This window comes from Sinohyriopsis cumingii, chromosome 6 (genome assembly GCF_028554795.1).
Source record: "Sinohyriopsis cumingii isolate HCF-2022 chromosome 6, ASM2855479v2, whole genome shotgun sequence".
In the NCBI taxonomy this organism is placed as follows: domain Eukaryota; kingdom Metazoa; phylum Mollusca; class Bivalvia; order Unionida; family Unionidae; genus Sinohyriopsis; species Sinohyriopsis cumingii.
In genome coordinates, this window is record NC_142966.1 from 10,724,846 (window position 1) to 10,746,342 (window position 21,497).

The following is a 21,497-nucleotide window of genomic DNA, read 5'->3' on the forward strand; positions in this document are numbered from 1 at the left end:
GAACCATTCAGATTCCTCATCAAACCAAACTCTTTTTTGATCGAAACAAAGTCGCTTTGGTCCAACTGGCCGATCCCCGCATCGACATTCAAATCAAAAAACAAATCATTTTGAAACCTGGAGGGAGCGGTACTCTAGGAGGGGTCATCATTCGCTCACTCTTAAGATGGGATCCTAATGCCCCCAAAGTTATACCCAAGACAAAAGTCCAACGAAGCCCCAAGAAGAAAAAGACCAGGTCCCCACGGAGAACTTTTCCAGTGGCAGGACCCTCCTCTGACCAGACACCACCACCACCCCGGAAAAAGAAAAGAAGCCCCCAGAAAAAGAAACAGAAAAAAAGTCCCCAGAAAAAGAAAAGTCCACAGAAGAAAACTAGTCGCAAGAGAGGCACTTCGGCCAGGACGCAACCTTACACTCGCAAACCACGACCTGCCACGGCAGTGACTGCGTCTCCGGCAGCCTCACGTTTGTCCACTTCTCCGTTGATGTCACCAGGAACTGAAGAGTACTTGGAGACGTTGATCACACCAAGAACTTCTCCGTTGATGACCCCCAAAAGAACTTCCCCAGTGGCAGGACCCTCCAATTTAGTGGCAGTGGCTGCTGCTCACAAAGTACCTTCTCCCAAAATCAAAGTCCAAGAAAGATCGGACATGTTACAAAGTTTACTGGATTTGTCCAAGCAAGAACTGGCTTGATTTAGTCCGTTACGTACCCCTGCACGACGTGTCATGCCTGTCCTCAAACTGATACGACGTAAAGACAATCAGTGGCGACGCGTTCCAGTATAAAAAAGGCCTGTGACCAAGTAGGGGTATCAGTGAACTTGTAAAAGATGTCACCTCCAAGAAGCCACAAAAGAAAGAGACAAAGGCAGACGCGTCATCCGACAAAGCGCTTAGCCAAGCATCGACATTACCCTAAGAAAAGACAAAGTCGTTCCAAGAAAAAGAGGCGTCAACAAAGGGGAGGATTCCTTGGCGATTTTGGGAAAAACATTGTCACCTTTATGACAAAGCGATAGTCCCAAAAAAAAGATAAAAGGGTGTGCGTTAAGTCATCGACGTTAGTGTCTGTTTGGTGAATGTCCCGGAACCCACAAGCAAAGATGTCACCCTCCAGAAAACCCCAAGGAAAGAAAAGGAAAGGACTGCCACCACGTTTAGCCAAACATGGGGACATGTTATCTGTCCTGTCCAAAGCTTCTCCACCCCTACGAAAAAAACTCATTCAAACGGCCTCCAAAGAGGTCATCGATACCGTGTGCGAATGTTGTTTGAACGTGTTGAAAGGCACGATCCCTTTGTCCAAACACCAGAAACAATGCTTAGGCAAACATCGTCACGTTCTTCGCCAAATGGTTCAAAAGAAAATTCCCATTCGTCAAAAAAAGAAGATGTTGGTCCAACGTGGAGGCATTTTACCTCTCTTGTTAGGCCCCATACTGAAAGGAGTCTTGGGAACCATGTTGGGAGGACTGGTGGGAGCAAGATAAAAAGGCCTTCGGAAGTCCCAAGATCTCAGAATTAACCCCTGACAACCCCATGGAAGGACGAAAACTAGCTTTAGTGCCTTACAAACGATGGATGGAATACCATCGGTGGCAAGAACAACGCACCCCGCATTTACCTCCCAATCCCCATTTGAGCGAGATGTCCCAGTTACAACACGAATTGCAGTCCTTGATGGATCGCCAAGATTTGTCCGAAACAGAAAAATCGCAAAAGTACGGTCAACTCTTGCAACGATTGCAACTCTTTCACCAGAAAGCTTTAGACAAAACAGCTCTACCCACTCTAAAAGATTTTAAGACCTTGATGAAAAGTCCAGCACCATCACCAGTACCAGTACCAGTACCACCAGTACCAGTGACCAAGACAGAAAAAGGAAAAGAAGGAGAAGAAGAAGGGTTTCAAACTCCACCAGAAAAAGTACGCAAGTTAACAACACCACCTACCTCCAGAATTGGATGGATTAAAAAGATGATGGCCACCCCTTCTTCATCACAAGAGAAAAAGAAAGTGAAGACAGAAGTGAAGACAGAAGTGAAACAAGAACCGATATCCCCCGCTCAGACATCCTCCTCCTCCTCTTCGACACCTATTGCCGGTCGCACACGCAAAGCATTGCAATCCAAGAAAATACCCCAAGAGAAAAAGAGTAGCCTCTTCCAAGAGTGGGTACCTTATTAACACACCAACCAACACAAAAAAATGGAAAAAGTCTTAGCCAGCATTTACTACGATCCCTCCCATCCTGCAGGTTACGCAGGAGTACAAAAATTGTATCGTGCTGCCAAAACTCAACTGAAAAGTCTCCGTTTACCTCAAGTGCAACGATGGTTACAAGAACAAGCTACCTACACTTTACACAAACCCATTCGACGCAAGTTTGCCAGAAGTCGCACCCGAGTGGAAGGCATCGATCATCAATGGCAAGCCGATTTAGCCGATATCTCTCATTTGGCTAGCTACAATCGTGGCTACAAATATTTGTTTTGTGTCATCGACGTCTTTTCCAAATTTGCCTGGGTCGTGCCCTTGACTTCCAAATCCAGCAGCGAGTTAGTGCGAGCCCTGCAACGGGTGTTGAAACAAAGCGGTCGTCACCCTCTTCGATGGCAAACGGACAAAGGTACCGAATTTCTGAACCAAGCATTCCAAAAAGAATTAAAGAAACGTGACATTCATTTTTTTACCACCGAGAATACCGAAACCAAAGCCAGCATCGTGGAACGTTTTCAACGCACTTTGAAAGAACGCATGTGGAAATATTTTACGCATCACCACACTCTGAAGTACATCGACATCTTACCGCACCTGGTGCAAGCGTACAACCAATCTTACCATCGAAGCATCGGACGTGCCCCGCAAGACGTGACTCCCGACAACGAAGTGCTGGTGTTTGAGCGCCTGTTTGGAACGTCCCCGACGAGGGCTGTCCCCAAGAAAAGTGGAGTGTTGGCCGTAGGAGATTGGGTGCGCATTGGCAAAACCAAACGCACTTTCGACAAAGGTTACTTACCTAACTGGACGACCGAACTGTTTCGCGTCACTGGACGAGTGCATGGCCGTCATCCTGCCGTCTATAAATTGGAAGACATGAACAGAGAAGTGCTCAAAGGAACGTTTTATTTGCCCGAGTTACAACGTGTCACCAAAAAAGAAGACGACGTGTACGACATCGAAAGCATTCTCGAACGCAGAACCCGTAAAGTGGGCAAACGACGTGTCAAAGAAGTGAAAGTACGTTGGAAAGGATATCCACCCAGTTTTGATTCTTGGATCGACGCTTCGCAAGTCATCGACTATAAAAAGAAGTGACCATCATGCCCTTTCACACAGACGCAGCTACATCGACCACTCCTCCTTCACCTAGTTCTTCTGTGCAAGATTAAAAACACAACCCTTGTGGGTGTGGTGTGGAGAACGTGTGCCTAAAACGCAAATCGTCTTTTTCTGCCAAATCTTCGTGGTGTATTGTGTCATCGGGGCAGCCATCGCCAATTTGAGTTTGCAACAAGGAGACAAACAATTGTGGACCATTTTATTGAGCAGTTGCATCGGTTACCTGCTTCCTAATCCCTCCCTGAAATTCACCTCGAACGGGAACCCCGGGAACCTTGTGTCCAGTGCCAGTGCCAGTCACCACTTCAATCACAACCAGAACCCCATTTTGGGCGGAGACACGCCTCTGACGTCCAGTAATATCCCCTCGGACAGCCACAGAACTCTAGAATTATGAGTCACGAAAACCAATTTTACTTAACCTTACCCAGTGACAGTTCCATGGAGGTGTTTCCCAACAACACGTTGTGCTGTTACACGGCTAAATTACCTCAAGCCATCCAGTTAGATCACGAAGCCCATTGGGAAGTGGCTTTAGTAGAAATCATTCACCCGACCCAAGTCCTCAATGTCCTTCCCAATCAAAATTTTTTTGATGTGGAAGTTCATGACGAGCAAATGCAACAGTGGATGGATAGCAATGTCAAATATGACAAGAAAGCCCGTACACAAAAGTACACCACCTATCACTTGTTCATTCCCCCAGGCTATTATTTTAGTGGTCAACATTTGGTCAGCACCATAACCTCCATGTTTAATGTCGTGTTTCTGAAAGCTTTGGAGCATGTCAACATAAGTGTCACCATGGAGTACCACAAAGCAGCTCGTCGCTTCTTGATGAAATTTGAACGAAGTAAAATCATGTCCATTTTATTTTGTCCTGAATTGTTTGACATGTTGGGCGGAGACATGGACATGAGAAAGACCATGCTCAAGAAAAACGAATTACCCATCGTTTACGACAACGAGTCTTTTAGCAAGTTATTTCGTGCCCCGGTAGAACTGAACCAAGGACTGAATTTGATGTTTGTGTATTCCGATGTGGTGGAGTATAACGTGGTGGGACACACCTCCGTACCGTTACTGCGTGTCATTCCTTTCAAAGTGGATTCTGCCACGGACGCTGACGAGGAAGGTGGAAACACTTACCACGTCTACCGCGAATTTGTACATCCTCACTATTTGCCTGTCAGTAAGTCGTATTTGGACACGGTCAACATTCCTATAAAAGGAGATCTGGGACAAAATATTCCATTCACCAAAGGAAAAGTCACGGTGAAACTCCATTTTCGAAAACGGTTCTCTCACGACTCTTAAGTCATGTATCCAGTGTACCGAGGGGTTGCTCGACAGCGAGGACACGGTATAGGAGACATGTTAAAATCGGCCTTTCGTTCGGTGGCCCCGGTGTTGAAACCGATGGTGACACGCGGATTGCACGCCTTGAAAGATGCGGCACTGACGCAAGGCAAAGAATTTCTCCAAAATGTCATCATCGACAAACAAAACCCTAAAGAAGCCTTCATGAGGGCAGGCAAAAATGTCTTGCTGCAAACGGGCAAAGACATTTTAGGCCAACGAGAAACACCTATAAATGCCCTGCACGCTACCGAGTCAGGCATTCAGCAAGGACAAGGCAGAAAGAGACGACGAAGAAAACACCCTTTCACCAGACTTCAAGCGAGAAAGGCCAAGAAAAGAAGAACCGTTCGAGACTTAGACGTTTTCGATTATTGAGAAAAGAGACAAAAAAATGATGCACCGAGAATCTTGCGCTTGTTCCAAGACGGAACTGGATCTGTTTGCCATGCCCCCCACGATGATGACGATGCAAGAATCCCAGTGGGTGGAATTTCACCCCGTCTCCTCACTGACCGATTCCGCTCCCATCGAGTTTAAAATCAAAGGACAGCCCGAAGATTACATCGATCTGAATAGCAGTTACTTGTACCTGAAAGTCAAAATTCTAGATAAGACTGGAGGTGCTATAGACGATGAAGCAGTAGCTCCCGTCAACAATTTCATGCATTCCTTGTTCAGTGGAGTGGACTTGTACTTGAATAACAAACTGGTCAGTAGCAGCATGGATACTTACCCTTATCGTGCCTACCTGGAAAATCTCTTGACGTACGGAATAGATGCCAAGAACACTCATCTCAATGCTTGTGTGGTATGGGAAGCTGACGAACCCACCAAGTTTGAAATATTGGAAACTGATGAAAAGAAAGACAACAATGATGGATTTGTAGAACGAAGAAAGAGAATCACGGGAGCCGACACAAGTTTAGAACTGATGGATCGTTTGCATTTGGACATGTGGTTGCAAGAAAAGTATTTGCTGAACGGGGTGGATGTCCGCCTGAGACTGAATCGTAGCAGTGCCGCTTTCCATTTGATGGCTGATAGTGACGGTTACAAAACCAAAATCCTAGAAGCCAGACTCTACGTACGCCGTGTGGAAGTGTTACCTAAAGTGGGAAACGACATCAGTCAGACGTTGAGCAGAACGACTGCCAAGTATCCCATTCGACGCGTGGAAGTGAAAACCTTCACCATTCCCAAGGGACAGCGATCCATGATCGAAGATCATCTGTTTCAAGGACAGTTACCCAAACGTTTGATCGTTGGTATCGTCGAGAATACAGCCTTCAACGGAGCTGCCGAAAAAAATCCTTTCTACTTTCAACACTTTGGCGTGTCCAAAATCGAAGTCAGTCGCGATGGCAAGACCTTGTGTACCCGACCTTTCGAACCTGACTTTGCCAAGAAGAATTACTTGAGATCGTACTTGTCCTTGTACGAAGCCACCGGACAGTTAGGAACCAATACCAGTCACGGTATTACGTACGAGGATTATGCAGGAGGCTACGCTTTGTGGGCTTTCGATTTCACTCCAGACCAAGGCAGCGACGAGGGACATTTCCACCCTATAAAATCCGGCCAGATTCGTGTGGAAATTCAGTTTAAAGACCGAGACCCTGATGAAACGGTGAACGTCATCCTGTATGCAGAATTCGATAATACCATAGAAATCAACAGTTTGAGAGAAGTCATCCTAGATTACTAGAAACCATGGAAGACTGTTATCCCTCTTTACCTAGTGGAGAAACTTTTAGTGTTGCATTGTTGTTAAAAAATGTTAGAGTTGTTGTTTAGTGTTAAGTGATTTTTGAATAAAAAATGTTGTGTTTTGAAAAAATTGTTTGATGTTATATTGTTGGATTATTGTTAAAAATGTTAGAGTTGTTGTTTAGTGTTAAGTGATTTTTGAATAAAAAATGTTGTGTTTTGAAAAAAAATGCGTTTGTCTTTTGTTTAGCTATAAGAATGTTGGGTTGATGCTCTTTCATTTCTTACTATCCCTCTCATGACACTCACTAAACGTTGCGACTCAAAAACCGTGTGGGGGATGTTTTCCTTCACGTCCGCGCTTTGACTTTAAGAACCGGGTTGTTTCCAGTCTAACCATCCATTGTCGACTCATCCTCCTAAGAAGATGTGCTCCAAACTAGCTAAACTCAACGAAGCCTACGTGAATTTGCATAGGGTCAGACACAGTCTGATACCGAAGCCAGAAGAAATAGAGAATGTGAGAATGTTAAAAATCACTGAAGACCTGATAGAAGAGCTCTTCAGAGAAGAAATGAACAGGGAAAAAGAAGAATGGACAGAGAAGTACAGACTTCAGAGACAGCAGCAACAACAACAACAAGAGCAGCAGCAGCAACCTGAAGCTGACAGAGGCTTTGTCGATTGTCGTATCGACACCAAAGAGTTCTTCTTCTCTTTCCGAAGAAGCAGACCTATCGCCAGAAAGTCTATCCTCAGAGGACATCGCATTCTTAGAAACTAAAATGAATGCCATAGCAAACAAAAAAAAACAGCCCTTTTCAGGGCTACCCAATACTCTAGAAAAGAAATAACAATCGATTTGCCAATGTGTGTAGGTAGAGTAGTGTGAAAATAAACACTAACTCTTTTTTAAAAAAATGTGAGGGTATGTGTTTGTGTGTTTGTGTTTGTAAGTGGTTAAGTAAGTTGGTATGGATAGTAGATTAAAATGATGTCTTTTTTTGGTGTTTGAGGTGTAAATTTGGGGTTAGATTGGATTGCTTTGTGTATGTGGATAGTCTATTGAAGTGATTTATAAAAAATTTTAAAATGGTGATGGGTAGCATAAAAAAGTGAGTGAGTGTTTCTTTTAGGTCCGCGCGTTGTTGTTTTTTGGTCATGATGTAGGTAAGATCAATTTTATGTTTTTAGGGGGATGTTTTCCTTCACGTCCGTGCTTTCACTATAAATTGAAACTCGTTCGGCAGTCCAGCTACCCTTGTTGATTGATCAACACCAAAAATGAACACGAGAATTGAAAAAACTGTTGGAACTTCATGTGCATCTGGAATATGCCAGGCGCATATTAAATGAACTGGCCGCGGAAGCCATTGTGGAGGAGGGAAGGATAAGAGAGGAGGAGGAAAGAAGAAACAAAGAAGAGGAGGAGAGAAGATATAAAGAAGAAGAGGAAAGAAGATACAAAGAGGAGGAGAGAAGATACAAAGAAGAGGAGGAGGAGGAAAAGGAGAGAAGAAGAAGAAATTTCAGAATCCCAGAGAGCGAAAATTGGGATTCTGAAGCGACATATCCTGCCTCTGCTCTCTCCTCCAAAAAGGTAAAAAGTAACTGGGGGACAAGATGTGTATGTGGCGCCAGGCCTGGAAGGTGCCACCATTAACCAGGTGTCCATGAAGTTCCAAAAAAAACAGCCCTTTTCAGGGCTACCCAATACTCTAGAAAAGAAATAACGATCGATTTGCCAATGTGTGTAGGTAGAGTAGTGTGATTATAAACACTAACTCTTTTTTAAGATAGTGTGAGGGTATATGTTTGTGTGTTGGTGCTTGTAAGAGCTAAGGTATGTTTGTGGGAATAGTAGATTATGGGTTTCTTTATTGTTTCTTAGCGTAGGTGAAGAGTATAGTTAGGGTTCTGTAAGCGCTCACGTACGATTGTGTGGATAGTAGATTATGGATTTTGTGTATTGTTTCTTAGCGTATGTGGAGAGTATAGTTAGGGTTTTGTAAGCGCTCACGTACGACTGTGTGGATAGTAGATTATGGATTTGTTTATTGTTTCTTAGCGTATGTGGAGAGTATAGTTTGGGTTTTGTAAGCGCTCACGTAAGATTGTGTGGATAGTAGATTATGGATTTTGTTAATTGTTTCTTAGCGTATGTGGAGAGTATAGTTTGGGTTTTTATTATATGAAATGAGAAAGTATAGTTTGGGTTTTATTATTTGAAATGAAAAAGTAGGGGGATGTTTTCCTTCACGTCCGCGCTTTTCGTATAACAACCCACAGTATTCGTCGTTCAAACCATTCTGCAAAGAATAAAAAAGAAGATGGCTTCTAACCAAATGGACAAAATGGAAAAATTGCAAAACGTCCTCGACAATTTAGGAATGATAGAGCAAATGTTGGTTAACCTAAACGAGGATCACTATTCTTATAGTCCCCATCGAGTGAAGATGGAGATAAACAATTTACGAAAAATGAAGGTAATCATCAGTGATCTGTTGAAAGAAATAAAGGAGGAGAAGGAGGATGAAGAGGAAAGGATAAGGATGAGAGCATGGAATGAAAAAATTGAAAAAGAAGAAGAAAATGAAAAGAGGAAGAAAGAAGAGGAGGAAGAGAAGAAGAAGAAGAGCAGGAGAAAAAAAAGGAAAGAAAAGAAGAGAAAGAGTGTTGGAGATAAAATAAGAACTTGGTGGAGAAAAAGAAGAAACTAGAAGCAGAAGAAGAAGAAGAAGAAAACCCAAAGGCCCTTTTCAGGGCCAGCCATATTTCTCGAAAAGAGATAGCCTTTCCATTGCCTACCCCTTTTTTAAATTTAAATTTAAATTTAAATTTTAAAAAAAATTTAAAAAAATCCCAAAAGCCCAAACTCTATTCCCCATGTTAATTTTCCTTGTCCCTAGACAGACCCAAACTCTATGTTAAATTCCCATTGTCCCTAAAGTGACCCACGATTTCTCTCCTTGTTAAATTTCCATTGTCCCTAATCTGACCCAGGGGTCTTTTTAATGCTGGGGCCCCGAGTGGCCGAGTGGTCTAAAGCGCTCTTCGTTACGGATCACTGCCATCTCACCTCTGTCTGCGGCGGTTCGAGTCTAAGATTCAGCCAATGTGGGTATGTGAGAAAGCTTGCCAGTAGCTTCTCGTGGGTCGGTGGTTCTTTCCGGGGTTTTCCCGGGTTCTTCCTCCACCATTAATACTGGCCGCCATGTATAGCCTATCGTGTGCTGAAAGATGGCGTTAAACCCCACAACAACAACAACAACAACTTTTTAATGCTAAGTCCCATTGTCCCTAATGTGCCCCACTTTACTACTGGTGAGGGTAGTATTAGTTCTAACTTATATTATTCTAAACTTAAAATTGTTAGGTAGATGTAGAATAATGACTCGCATGGTTTGTTGTTGCAAATCCCCCGATTTTAAAGAAAACAATTTTTTGGCGTAATGTTGTACATGTAATTGTAAGGCTTTATAAGCTACATCAGCCAAGTAAAGAAACGTGCATTTTCCGAATTAGCTCAAATGTGAATGTGAATAATATCAAAACAAGTCAAGTCTTTCGGAATATTTTGGCTCCAATAGATACATTCACAACTTCGAGGTCAGTCCAACTGTTCGTGACAAGAATGTATACGAATATCTGCCATTCGGACTACTTCGGTTATTTACAAAATGTTTAACCGAGAAGGTGCGGATGCATAGCTGTATCTTTTTTATTCGTAGCTTGCCGATCAATGCTTCCGTCAATCTAGCAACATAAATAGCGGAGTTAGTCCGAATAGATTTACGTTTCTTTTATCGGCGGAGTAATTTTCGGCGAACAAAATATGTGATTTTCCATTGACTTATTACGACGACATACATCTGAGGACTATTTTGTCCTCGCAGAAATTGATACTATCAAATCACGACTGCTTATTTGGATTATTTTTGGTTGGAGTATGAACATGCGATAATGGCAAGATGATATCATATGCTGGAAAGTAGTAGTATCTGTTTCTCCAGATCAGAGATTAGTGTAATTGTCACCGTTGCAAGCCACGAGAGACATTCCGCTACGTTCCTTCATCGCCCGTGGCTGCCTGTGAGATATGTTCCTTTTCCATGAGTTCCCATGAACAAGAATATATTTTGTTTTTAAAAAAAAACACACAAAAAAAACAACAAAATAAAACAAAACAATGTAACAATCTCCAACACAAAAATAAAAGTGCCCGTTTTATCGATCGTCTTTGGAACTTTACCTTGCTCAATCAGTCGCCGTGAAATGCCATGTCGGGTCGCATTGGTGAGTAGATTGTATCCGCGCTCGAAGTGATCGGTTTAATCTCGTGTGTGCTTATTCATGCACATGCTGCCACGGACAAAACTGGAGTGTAGCGGGTTGTCTCCAGTGGCTCGCGACGGTATATGGGCATGTAAATAGCCTGAAATATAAAAATCAGGGAAGCAGACCAATCGGTGCGGTGCATCATGGGAAAATGGACAACGATTCGGTGCTTTCTCTAAACTGGAGAATGGTCGTTTTCTGCTGTCCCACGTGTAATTAAGTGTGACGCGGATATCTGCGAATGTGCGATGCTAACAAAACACATCAACGTGTTTAGATTATTTTGGTTCTATTTAGGAACACACTGTATTATCAAAGCACAAAGATTCATTCGGATTATTTTGGTAGCACGAGATAGATGTATTCCTTTCTTGGCCAGTCCAAGAGACTCCTTGTAATTGTTGTTGTTGTTGTTGTTGTTGTTGTAGGGTTTAACGCCAGTTTTCAGCACACGATAGGCTATACATGGCGGCCAGTATTAATGGTGGAGGAAGAACCAGGGAAAACCCCAGAAAGAACCACCGACCCACGAGAAGCTACTGGCAAGCTTTCTCACATACCCACATTGGCTGAATCCGAGACTCGAACCCACGCAGACAAAGGTGAGATGGCAATAATCCGTAACGGAGAGCGCTTTAGACCACTCGGCCACTCGGGGCCCCTGACTCCTTGTAATGTTTTACACGTTTCCCATCAGCCTCAGTTAAACAGAACATGTACATAGGTTAAACAAATCGCATTTATTATATTATCAGGAAAATGGAAATTATCGTAAACCGGCATAAAAATCTATACCCAAAAGGTAATTAAAATATATAAGTTTGGGGCATTTATTGTACTCATGATTGATATTTGATCAAAGTTATTACGGCGCATTTTAAACGAACACTCCTGTGATCAATCAGGATTCCGGAGATCGATTTTTGACCATTAGGGAAATTAAATATAAATAATTAATGACACCGCCCCTATCCAACATGTCGAGGCATGTAATCACTCTCTAACCTGTACAGAGAACATCGCAATATTGGATGCTCAGATCTCGTGGGGCTTGAAATTTCACTGATGTAGTTGTCGAATAAAATTGCATGTTATACACAGTGGGATCTAAATTGAAAATTAACAGTCCGAAAGGAGGTTGCTTGCATTAACCTGTGCAATTTCATAACTTGAGTTCCATAATTTATCTGTGTTGGTTACAGTCAAAACATGTGATATGTTAATATACAAATATATTGCCTTGTGGAAGAGTCGAACTATATGCAGCATAACACACAAACACATGTGTTATGTTGATGTACATATACATTGCCGTGTGGAAGAGTCAAACTATATGCAGCATAACACAAACACATGTGTTATGTTGATGTACATATCTCTTGCCGTGTGGAAGAGTCAAACTATATGCAGCATAACACACAAACACATGTGTTATGTTGATGTACATATATATTGCCGTGTGGAAGAGTCAAACTATATGCAGTATAACACACAAACACATGTGTTATGTTGATGTACATATACTAAATTAAAGCGTGTTTATCAAAAGTATAACTAAGCGTGTTGACCGAAAGCATAACCAAGTGTGTTGACCGAAAGCATAACTAAGCGTGTTGACCGAAAGCATAACTAAGCGTGTTTACCGAAAGCATAACAAAACATGTTTACCGAAAGCATAATTCAGCGTGTTGACCGAAAGCATAACCAAGCGTGTTGACCGAAAGTATAACTAAGCGTGTTGACCGAAAGCATAACTAAGCGTGTTTACCGAAAGCATAACTAAACGTGTTTACCGAAAGCATAATTAAGCGTGTTGACCGAAAGCATAACCAAGCGTGTTGACCGAAAGCATAACTAAGCGTGTTGACCGAAAGCATCACTTTGAAGTATAAATTAGTTCAAAGTCACAAATGCCACTAATATAATGATATCGTGAAATTATAGCGCTTCTTTACAACTCATTCAAAGTTTTAACAAATGGTGCCAAAATACGAATTAATGTTTTCTTCATGTAACATTAATTTACATTGTGTATGAAAACCACCTGACAACTTTATTCGAGTGTATCATTATAATCAAATAAATGATTTCAGCCGAATTCACGCCGTTATTTTTACTCAGTAAATCACGGGAACAAGACGTGTCTATGTGACCACTCTTTCCTGACAGCACAATCACCAAAAGGACAGAGCACTTGGCTATCTTGATGTGATATAAAGACGCGTGTACACAATTCCTCTCATAAATTGTGTTATCTTGTTGACATTTCCCCTTTATTGCTAAATCATGGAGACTTTATAGAGCCGGATTTTTCACCCCTCTTCAAAATACAAGTATCCTTGCGCTTTAACAAGTAGTACCCTGTTCATAAAGACTTTAGATTCCAGTCAATCTTATCACCGTTTAAAAAGAAACTGTTTTCTATCAATAAGTTAGGATTGTTAGTATAAGGACTTCAAAAGCCATAAAAACCTGTTAAGTTGCAATAAATCGGGTAATAAACTTGGGCATTAGTATTGTTTCAAGAGACCAAGTTTTCCTTGTCATTTAAGTAGATCGGTTGTCTTTGATCACTGAGGAAGATACTAAGTATCAAGGGGCATTATCAGTTGTACATATGAAAAAAGATCTATATATAGCAATATATTGAAATAAAAGTATCAGGAACCATAAATATTGTATCACTGCAAGTAAAAAATATGTATTAACCGGGAAAACCAATTCTTTGACATTTAAAATCTAATTTAAACTTACTTTTATGTGACCAAACTTTCAAAATGTTATAGACAGTGATTGTTGAATGTCTACATCCAAACAATAGCGTATATTTATGTTCAGCGACTGATGACACATCAATGTAAAGAAATAAAACGATAAAATATTTATCTACAAAGTAATGACACATATATTTAAGCAACAAAAATACAATTCAAAGATGGAAAGACGAAATTATTTCATACATAAAAAATGCATAAGAAAGAGTTGTCGATATCAATACGTAAGTAAAGCGTTTCTAACCATAGTAAAGTGTACTACGACTGACAGCGAGAACTATAATTCCCTACTTACCTTCTGTACCTGAATTCAGCAATGGATACAGGATCAAATACTAACCGGATAACAACCGCATAAAATTTGAGCAATAGAAAATTTACTGCATTCAGACAAATATCAATGGAAAAACAGTTAAAATGTAACTGCAATCGATCACATATGCTTACATATATCACCGTAACAAACAATACAATTGTAACAGTAATCATTTACACATGATTGCACATATCACTGTAACACACAGTATAAATATAACTGTAATCAATTACATTATAATTACAAGTATCACTGTAACAAACAGTAAATATGTAACTGTAATCAGTTACGTATTATTGGCAAATAGGTATGATATCTATGAGAACTGTATGAAAACTAAACTGGTAAAGTACATGGCAACTTTATCCAGTTTCAAATAATGGTACGAATATGATACACTATGTATGGATATGATATACTATGTATGGATATGATACACTATGTATGGATATGATACACTATGTACGAATATGATACACTATGTATGGATATGATACACTATGTACGAATATAATACACTATGTATGGATATGATACACTATGTATGGATATGATACAATATGTATGGATATGATACACTATGTATGAATACGACACACTATGTATGGATATGATACACTATGTACGAATATGATACACTATGTATGGATATGATACACTATGTATGGATATGATACACTATGTATGGATATGATACACTATGTATGAATTCACTCAGATCTGACCTGATAATGTACCTAGGATTCCTTTTTTACTATATAAATTTGACTTTTTCTATTATAGCAGAGATGTAGATAAGAAATACAGCATGTAAGAGATGCCAGGCACATGCTATATTATTGCACCGCTACATTGTACTAAATGCAAGACCCATGTTGTGTTATTGTACCGCTACATTGTACTAAATGCAAGGCCCATGCTATATTATTGCACCGCTACATTGTACTAAATGCAAGACCCATGCTATATTATTACACCGCTACATTGTACTAAATGCAAGACCCATGCTATATTATTGCACCGCTACATTGTACTAAATGCAAGACCCATGCTATATTATTACTCAGCTGCATTGTAAGAGATGCAAGACCCTGCTATATTATTGTACCGCTACATTGTATATGTTTTCTAATTTCATTATGTTTGTTTTTGTAATCATATCATTATATGTTTTTATCCTATAGGTGTTGTCTAATATTGTAAAGCGCTTAGAGCTTCTAAAGATTAGGCGCTATACAAAGTCCTCATTATTATTATTATTATTATTATTATTATTATTTTTGTAAGAGATGCAAGGCCCATGCTATATTATTGCACCGCTACATTGCACTAAAACGCATTGATAGACAAAATTTAAAGTGATTTTGTCGAAGTATCCACAGATTTGATATTATGCCTACGACGACCATACATTCATACTTTCGGCCTCGATATATATTTTATATGAAAATGAATGTTATAGTTCTTAGCTCATGATTATTCCGTGTTTGATTCAATCGATGGTGATTTGGATAGAACGTTTCATTCTGTGTTCTTTGCAATGTTTTTTCTTTAGTTCCAACATTCTTCTGTTTGATGCTTTTCTACTAAGTGTTTTCTTGGCATAGGGAGTTTTTTCGTAAATTTAAGTAAACTTGATGGAAAGTTACCTTCTACCATCCATCCACTCATCCAACTACCTATGCAGACACTGTTACTTCACTCTGCTCAGCTATGAGTAAAATCCTGAAAGCTATTCAGCTTCATCAGTCTGTGCATGTTTGTATCAGTTAGTTTGTGTTTCCATCAGTCTGTACATGTTTCCATCAGTCTGTGCATGTTTGTATCAGTTAGTTTGTGTTTCCATCAGTCTGTACATTTTTTCATCAGTCTGTGCATGTTTGTATCAGTTAGTTTGTGTTTCCATCAGTCTGTACATGTTCCCATCAGTCTGTACATTTTTTCATCAGTCTGTGCATGCTTTCATCAGTCTGCAACATATTCCCATCGGTCTGTGCATGTTTCTATCAGTCAATTTGTTTCAATCAGTCTATACGTTCCCACCAGCAGGTACATGTTTCCATCAGTCTGTACATGCTTTTAACAGTTTGTAACATGTTTCCATCGGTCTGCGCATGTTTCCATCAATATATCCATGTTTCCCTTCGTCTATACATGTTTCCATCAGTATGTACATGTTTCCATCAGTTAGTTCGTGTGTTCATCAATCCGTATATGCTTTATCAGTATGTGCATGTTTCAATCACTCTGTACATTTTTTTATCAATATGTACGTTTTCATCATCATCTACACGTTTCTTCCAGTCTGCGCATGTTTCCATCAGTCAGTTCGTGATTCCATCAGTCTGTATCCGTTTCATTAGTCAGACATGTTTCCATCAGTCTGTGCATATTTACATCTCTCAGTTCATGTTTTCATCTGTCTGTACATGTTTCCATCAGTTTGTCCATGTTTCCATCAGTCTGCGCATGTTCTTTTCCACCATCCTGAACATTTTTATGTTAGTCTATACATGTTTCAATCAGTATGTATAAGTTTATGTCAGTCTGTACATGTTTCCACCAGTCAGTACATGTTTCCATCAGTCTGTGCATGCTTCCATCATCATATACATGTTTCCATCAGTCGGTAATGTTTCTATCAACCTGTACATGCTTCCATCAGCCAGTACATGTTCCCATCAGTCTGTACATATTTGCCTCTCTGTTGCTGATAAAATCTCATACATTAACCTCTGTAATGCACTCCTTACCTTCCTTTTAATGTTATACATCAGAAAGCATCAAGTATATGTTAAAAGTTCTTGTCTTTGATTAAAATCTACAAAAAAAACACTGGCACGCTTATTTTCTTAGCAATGACCGTAAAGATCTGCACAATTTTCTACTTAATTCTTACAAACTGAAATTGATAATCTATATTCTAATTGATGACAGCATGTATAACCAAGACTAGACTGTTGTTGTTGTTGTTGTTATAGGGTTTAACGCCATTTTCAGCACAAGATAAGCAGCCAGTATTAACGATGGAGGAAGAACCCGGGAAAACCCGGGAAGAACCACCGACCCACGAAAAGCTACCGGCAAGCTTTCTTACATACCCACACTGGCCGAGCCCGAGACTCGAACCCGCGCAGACAGAGGTGGGATGGCAGTGATCCGTAACGGTGAGCACCTTAGACCACTCGGCCACTCGGAGCCCCAGATTAGACTGTATTTACTTCCATCACGTGTTTTATATTTTATCATTTGTGGTATATTTTATTATGTGCTGTATATTTTATCATGTGCTTTATATTTTATCAGGTCTAAATTGTAAATGAGGTATACAGTGCCGCGGACAAGGTAAAATAACTTGATAAAATTCTGGGAGCCCATAATGGCCAGTCACAATTAATAATTCATTTGGGACTATTGGATACTTTTTCCTAGGGTCCACAATTCCTGTCCGCGAGCCTGGGTGCACATGTCTTCTCTGTGCTGTAAAACAACAGTGAATACGTTACAGCTTGTTGTATAGAACTAATATTTAGGATAGAGCAATATAACCTTGAAACCAAAAGAATAGGTCTAGTTTAATTCTCTACAACCTTGCATGACCGTTGTGCCCAGGATAAGAAGGAACTTGTGTATCTACAACGTTATATGCCCGTTGTGCCCAGGATAAGGAGGAACTTGTGTATCTACGACGTTGTATGCCCGTTGTGCCCAGGATAAGGATAAACTTGTGTATCTACAACGTTGTATGCCCGTTTGTGCCCAGGATAAGGATGAACTTGTGTATCTACAACGTGTATGACCGTTGTGCCCAGGATAAGGATGAACTTGTGTATCTACAATGTGTATGACCGTTGTGCCCAGGATAAGGAGGAACTTGTGTTTCAGTACTGAGCGCCAATGGACTCGGTACCGAAAGGGTGCAGGCTCGATCCCTACCCTTCGGTTAGGCTGATACTGCTAAATTAGTCTTTTCTTGATTAAAAGCTTCAGTCTATTTGTCTTATCACTAAATAACTTATCAGTGTTGCTGTATCGCAAAACAACAAAGGAGACTAATCCCAGCGAGCTATGGGGCAGACCCGATCCTCTCTCGTGCGTTTTGCAAGAGGCTACTTATGAGGCATACACCTGGCCGTGAGATTCGTTACGTGATAATGCTCCACGGAAGAAGGTCTTGGACTTTTTTAGAAGTGTGTTTGATATAGACAAATTTTAAACAAGTATTTTAAAGATTTTGCCTCTTGTTATCTGTACGGTCGTGTTTGCAAATTAGTCCGTAGCATTTGACACGTTTGACAACTTGAGGTAATGTGTCTATGCTGATAACAGTTGCAGCCTATGAACCTGACGGTGAGGTAATCAATGAATGTTATTTGGACTTTGCATTTATTTTACAAATGCATTCCAGTATACTCCTCTTCTTAACAGTTGGACTCATTTGGCTCAAGATGCCATTTACTTGTCAGAAGAAAATATATATACAATTCTGCATTGTTTCACACTTGTAATGGCTCTGCATAGAGCTGACAACAACATTATCTTGAAACTAGGAAGCGGAAAGGTGCGATTCGTAATAAGTACACTTATATATATATATATATATATATATATATATATATATATATATATATATATATATATATATATATATCTGCTAGCTCTTTAGGATTAAAGGTGGGAACAATGTGACCCTACTCGTTCGTGCATGCCTGGGTTCTAATGTCGCGCAACTGCTCCTACAACGTTTAAAGTAAGGACTTGAAACATTGATATATGTTTGTGGGTGGTCTGTATATGCACACAGTAGTTGTATAAAATGTTATACAGGACGGGGCTACTGAGTGGGTTTGTTTTGTTTAAATTTAAATTACTCCCGAATTATGACACCATCATGTCTGAGATTTGATGCGTATTATCACTGACCTTTGTATCAAAGTTGTGCGTGTGGTGGTAGTGCTTGTGTAGTTGTGTGGTTGTGGGTGGGTGGGAGGATGATGCCCCAGGATTATGCCTTTAGGCATACAAGTTACTTTGGTCCCCTTGGATATACCTTTGGAACTATCCAGAGCCACAATCTATTGCTAAATATGCACTTTATGAAAAGACAAATTCCGATATGTACCTGAATTTGTCCCAAAAACACGCGAGTCTTGGGGCACAGATTGGGGGGGGGGGGGGTCGGAACCAACGATAGGAAAAGCGATAAAATATATTTTACAAAACAAACTAGACTACTTATTTTGAAGATAAAATGTATGTCGTCTCAAGAATATCTTCACCTCTCTATCTACATAAATACAATAGTAACATACGGAAAACCGGCAAACAGACGGATATATCCTGTTTTTATATACACATTTCTCAAGAGATGTCTGATCAAATGCTGGGTGTGCGTCTCTTTAGTACTTGTCTGCACTGTACTTCAAGTAATTACATGAAAACTTATCAATAACTGTTTTCTTTCAGATACATCTGTCTGGTACGTATTGTGTTACAAATTTTCCTCTCCGTGTTTATTGTCACCCTCATTCCTTCTAGCACACGAATCATACATTAAAGCACACGGTTTCTATGGTAACAAGTTAAATAGTATCTTAGTCCATCAAAGCTATCACTAAAAATCCCATCAAGCTCAGCTGCATCGATGTGATGCGGATTACAGGCTTTCAGGATGACATCTAGAGCTACTTATACCGGAGTTTATCCCGTTAAATCAAGTACGGCCAGTACTGAGGGGACAACTTGGAGATTTACACGAGGTATTTCCTCTCTTGTTAACATGGATAGGACTTATCTTCGAGTATTTTTCTCCCATATGCAAAATTACGTTTTACATTAGAAAGAGAGGCAACCTTCCATTATTAAAACGTGAAACCTTTACGTCCATTCGTAAACAAAATGATTTTAAGAAACAAAAGAAAATACAGTTTTATGTCTGACAAGAAATCAATAATATTGATTTATAATACCAAATTATTTGAGCATTTCTGAAAATAATTATTACTACTTCATTTAAAATCACTCTGTGGTTATTATGAAATAGGTTGCAACGGTAACATGTACAATTACAAGATTTAAAATTGTCTCTCACGGAAAGGTATTTTCTTCCCCTTGAAAATTAACAGATAGATCTAAATATTATTTAGATATTTATCAAATAAAAAGATGCTTTTGATTCTACAAGTATATTTAAAAGCGTAATTTGTCAAACTATTTTTTATTGATACATGTAAACATGCCAAATTTTAAATTCTAGTTTTCCTGACAGTCTGTCACCGTTCAATTAAATCATCAGTTTGTGTTTATCCATAATATTTAACTGCATCGTGTAATAAATATATATGACCTGAAATGGCCATAAAGGCTGTCATTTCTATCAACTTTTGACGCGTTGGACTGACAGATCACTGTTCTGTCAGATGATCCAATTTTAAAGAGCCATTGTATACACCTGTACTCTGTCAAGCCCTACACATCCCTGTTACTCACTGTTAATTATTAATTAACTCGTAACTTTGTTCGTGAGAGCAATTTCAATCACCACCATACTGCCGTCTCTAACCGTGATAGTGCAACAAATGAATGTCTTTTGAATGCAGCTGGTTCATTGCGAATGCTATTGGTTAGGATCACCGGCGCGCATGACCGCGTGCAACAATAACTTAAACAGTGATTTGGGTATTAAAGCGTCTAGCATGTGTATGGCATGAGTACAGTTCACTTTAAAATACTACGCGTTATCTAGAGCCACAGGTATTCGAGAGAAATGACAGTGCACGGTCATCTGCCTGGATTATAACATTGTGATGTGTCTTAGTGTATATAAACACTGTTTTTCGTTGATAAAAATGAATGAAATTAGAAGCTACTTGTTTTGGATTTTTGCCACACTTCTGCCATGGACAGGTTTCACTGCTTCAGGTAAGTGGTCTACTTACGTACATACTTAATTCAATTTGTCAGTAATTTATTCTTGAACTGTCTATTGTCATGGAAAATATGGATGTTGTCTATGGTCTACCTGGTTAAATCGGTACAGTATTGAAAATGGTTTCTATTACTTTCACACGAAATCAGAATAGGTTTAATACAGCTGATACTGTTTTTCAACAGTTGATTTTATCCGTTCTTCCTAGAAGTCTAGATAGGTTCCGAAAGTCATTCGATACTAACAAGAACAAATTGGTCCGTATAATTTGTCATGTCAAAAATTTCACAGCAATGTTGGTGTATCCGATTTCATTCTGTGTATAAACATGTTTATTGTTAGATACAAATATGACCAATGAATGCCTAAAGGCAGTCTTTAAATATGTTCTTATTTCGAAATTGTTTTATGTTATGAAGTACAAACGGTTGCAAATATTGGACACAGCATACATTAATACATACATACAGATGCCTACAGTACATAGACACAGCATACATACAGACAGACAAATGCATACATTACAGACACATCGTACATTAATACACACAGACAGTACTTAAGTTTATAATTATGTATGTGTATTAAATCTCGATAACAGTACCACGTTAGTGTGTTATAATAGTATAACAGTTCCATGGTAGTGTGTTATATTAGTATATTATATATCGCAGAATTTCAAAGTTTGTTGTAAATGATATTAAAGTGTTATGTATTGTTGT

At 39.6% G+C, this 21,497-nt stretch overlaps 1 protein-coding gene across 1 annotated transcript in view; it reads left to right on the forward strand.

Moving 5' to 3' along the window:
• Positions 1-20,439: 20,439 nt before the first annotated feature.
• Positions 20,440-21,497, forward strand: part of LOC149796365 (uncharacterized) — a 38,287-nt gene continuing 37,229 nt past the window's right edge. Inside the window, exon 1 of the mRNA XM_089961039.1 lies at positions 20,440-20,768. Within this exon, the coding sequence (XP_089817165.1) occupies positions 20,654-20,768 (115 nt within the window). The 5' untranslated portion in view covers positions 20,440-20,653. The remainder of the gene's footprint in view (positions 20,769-21,497) is intronic.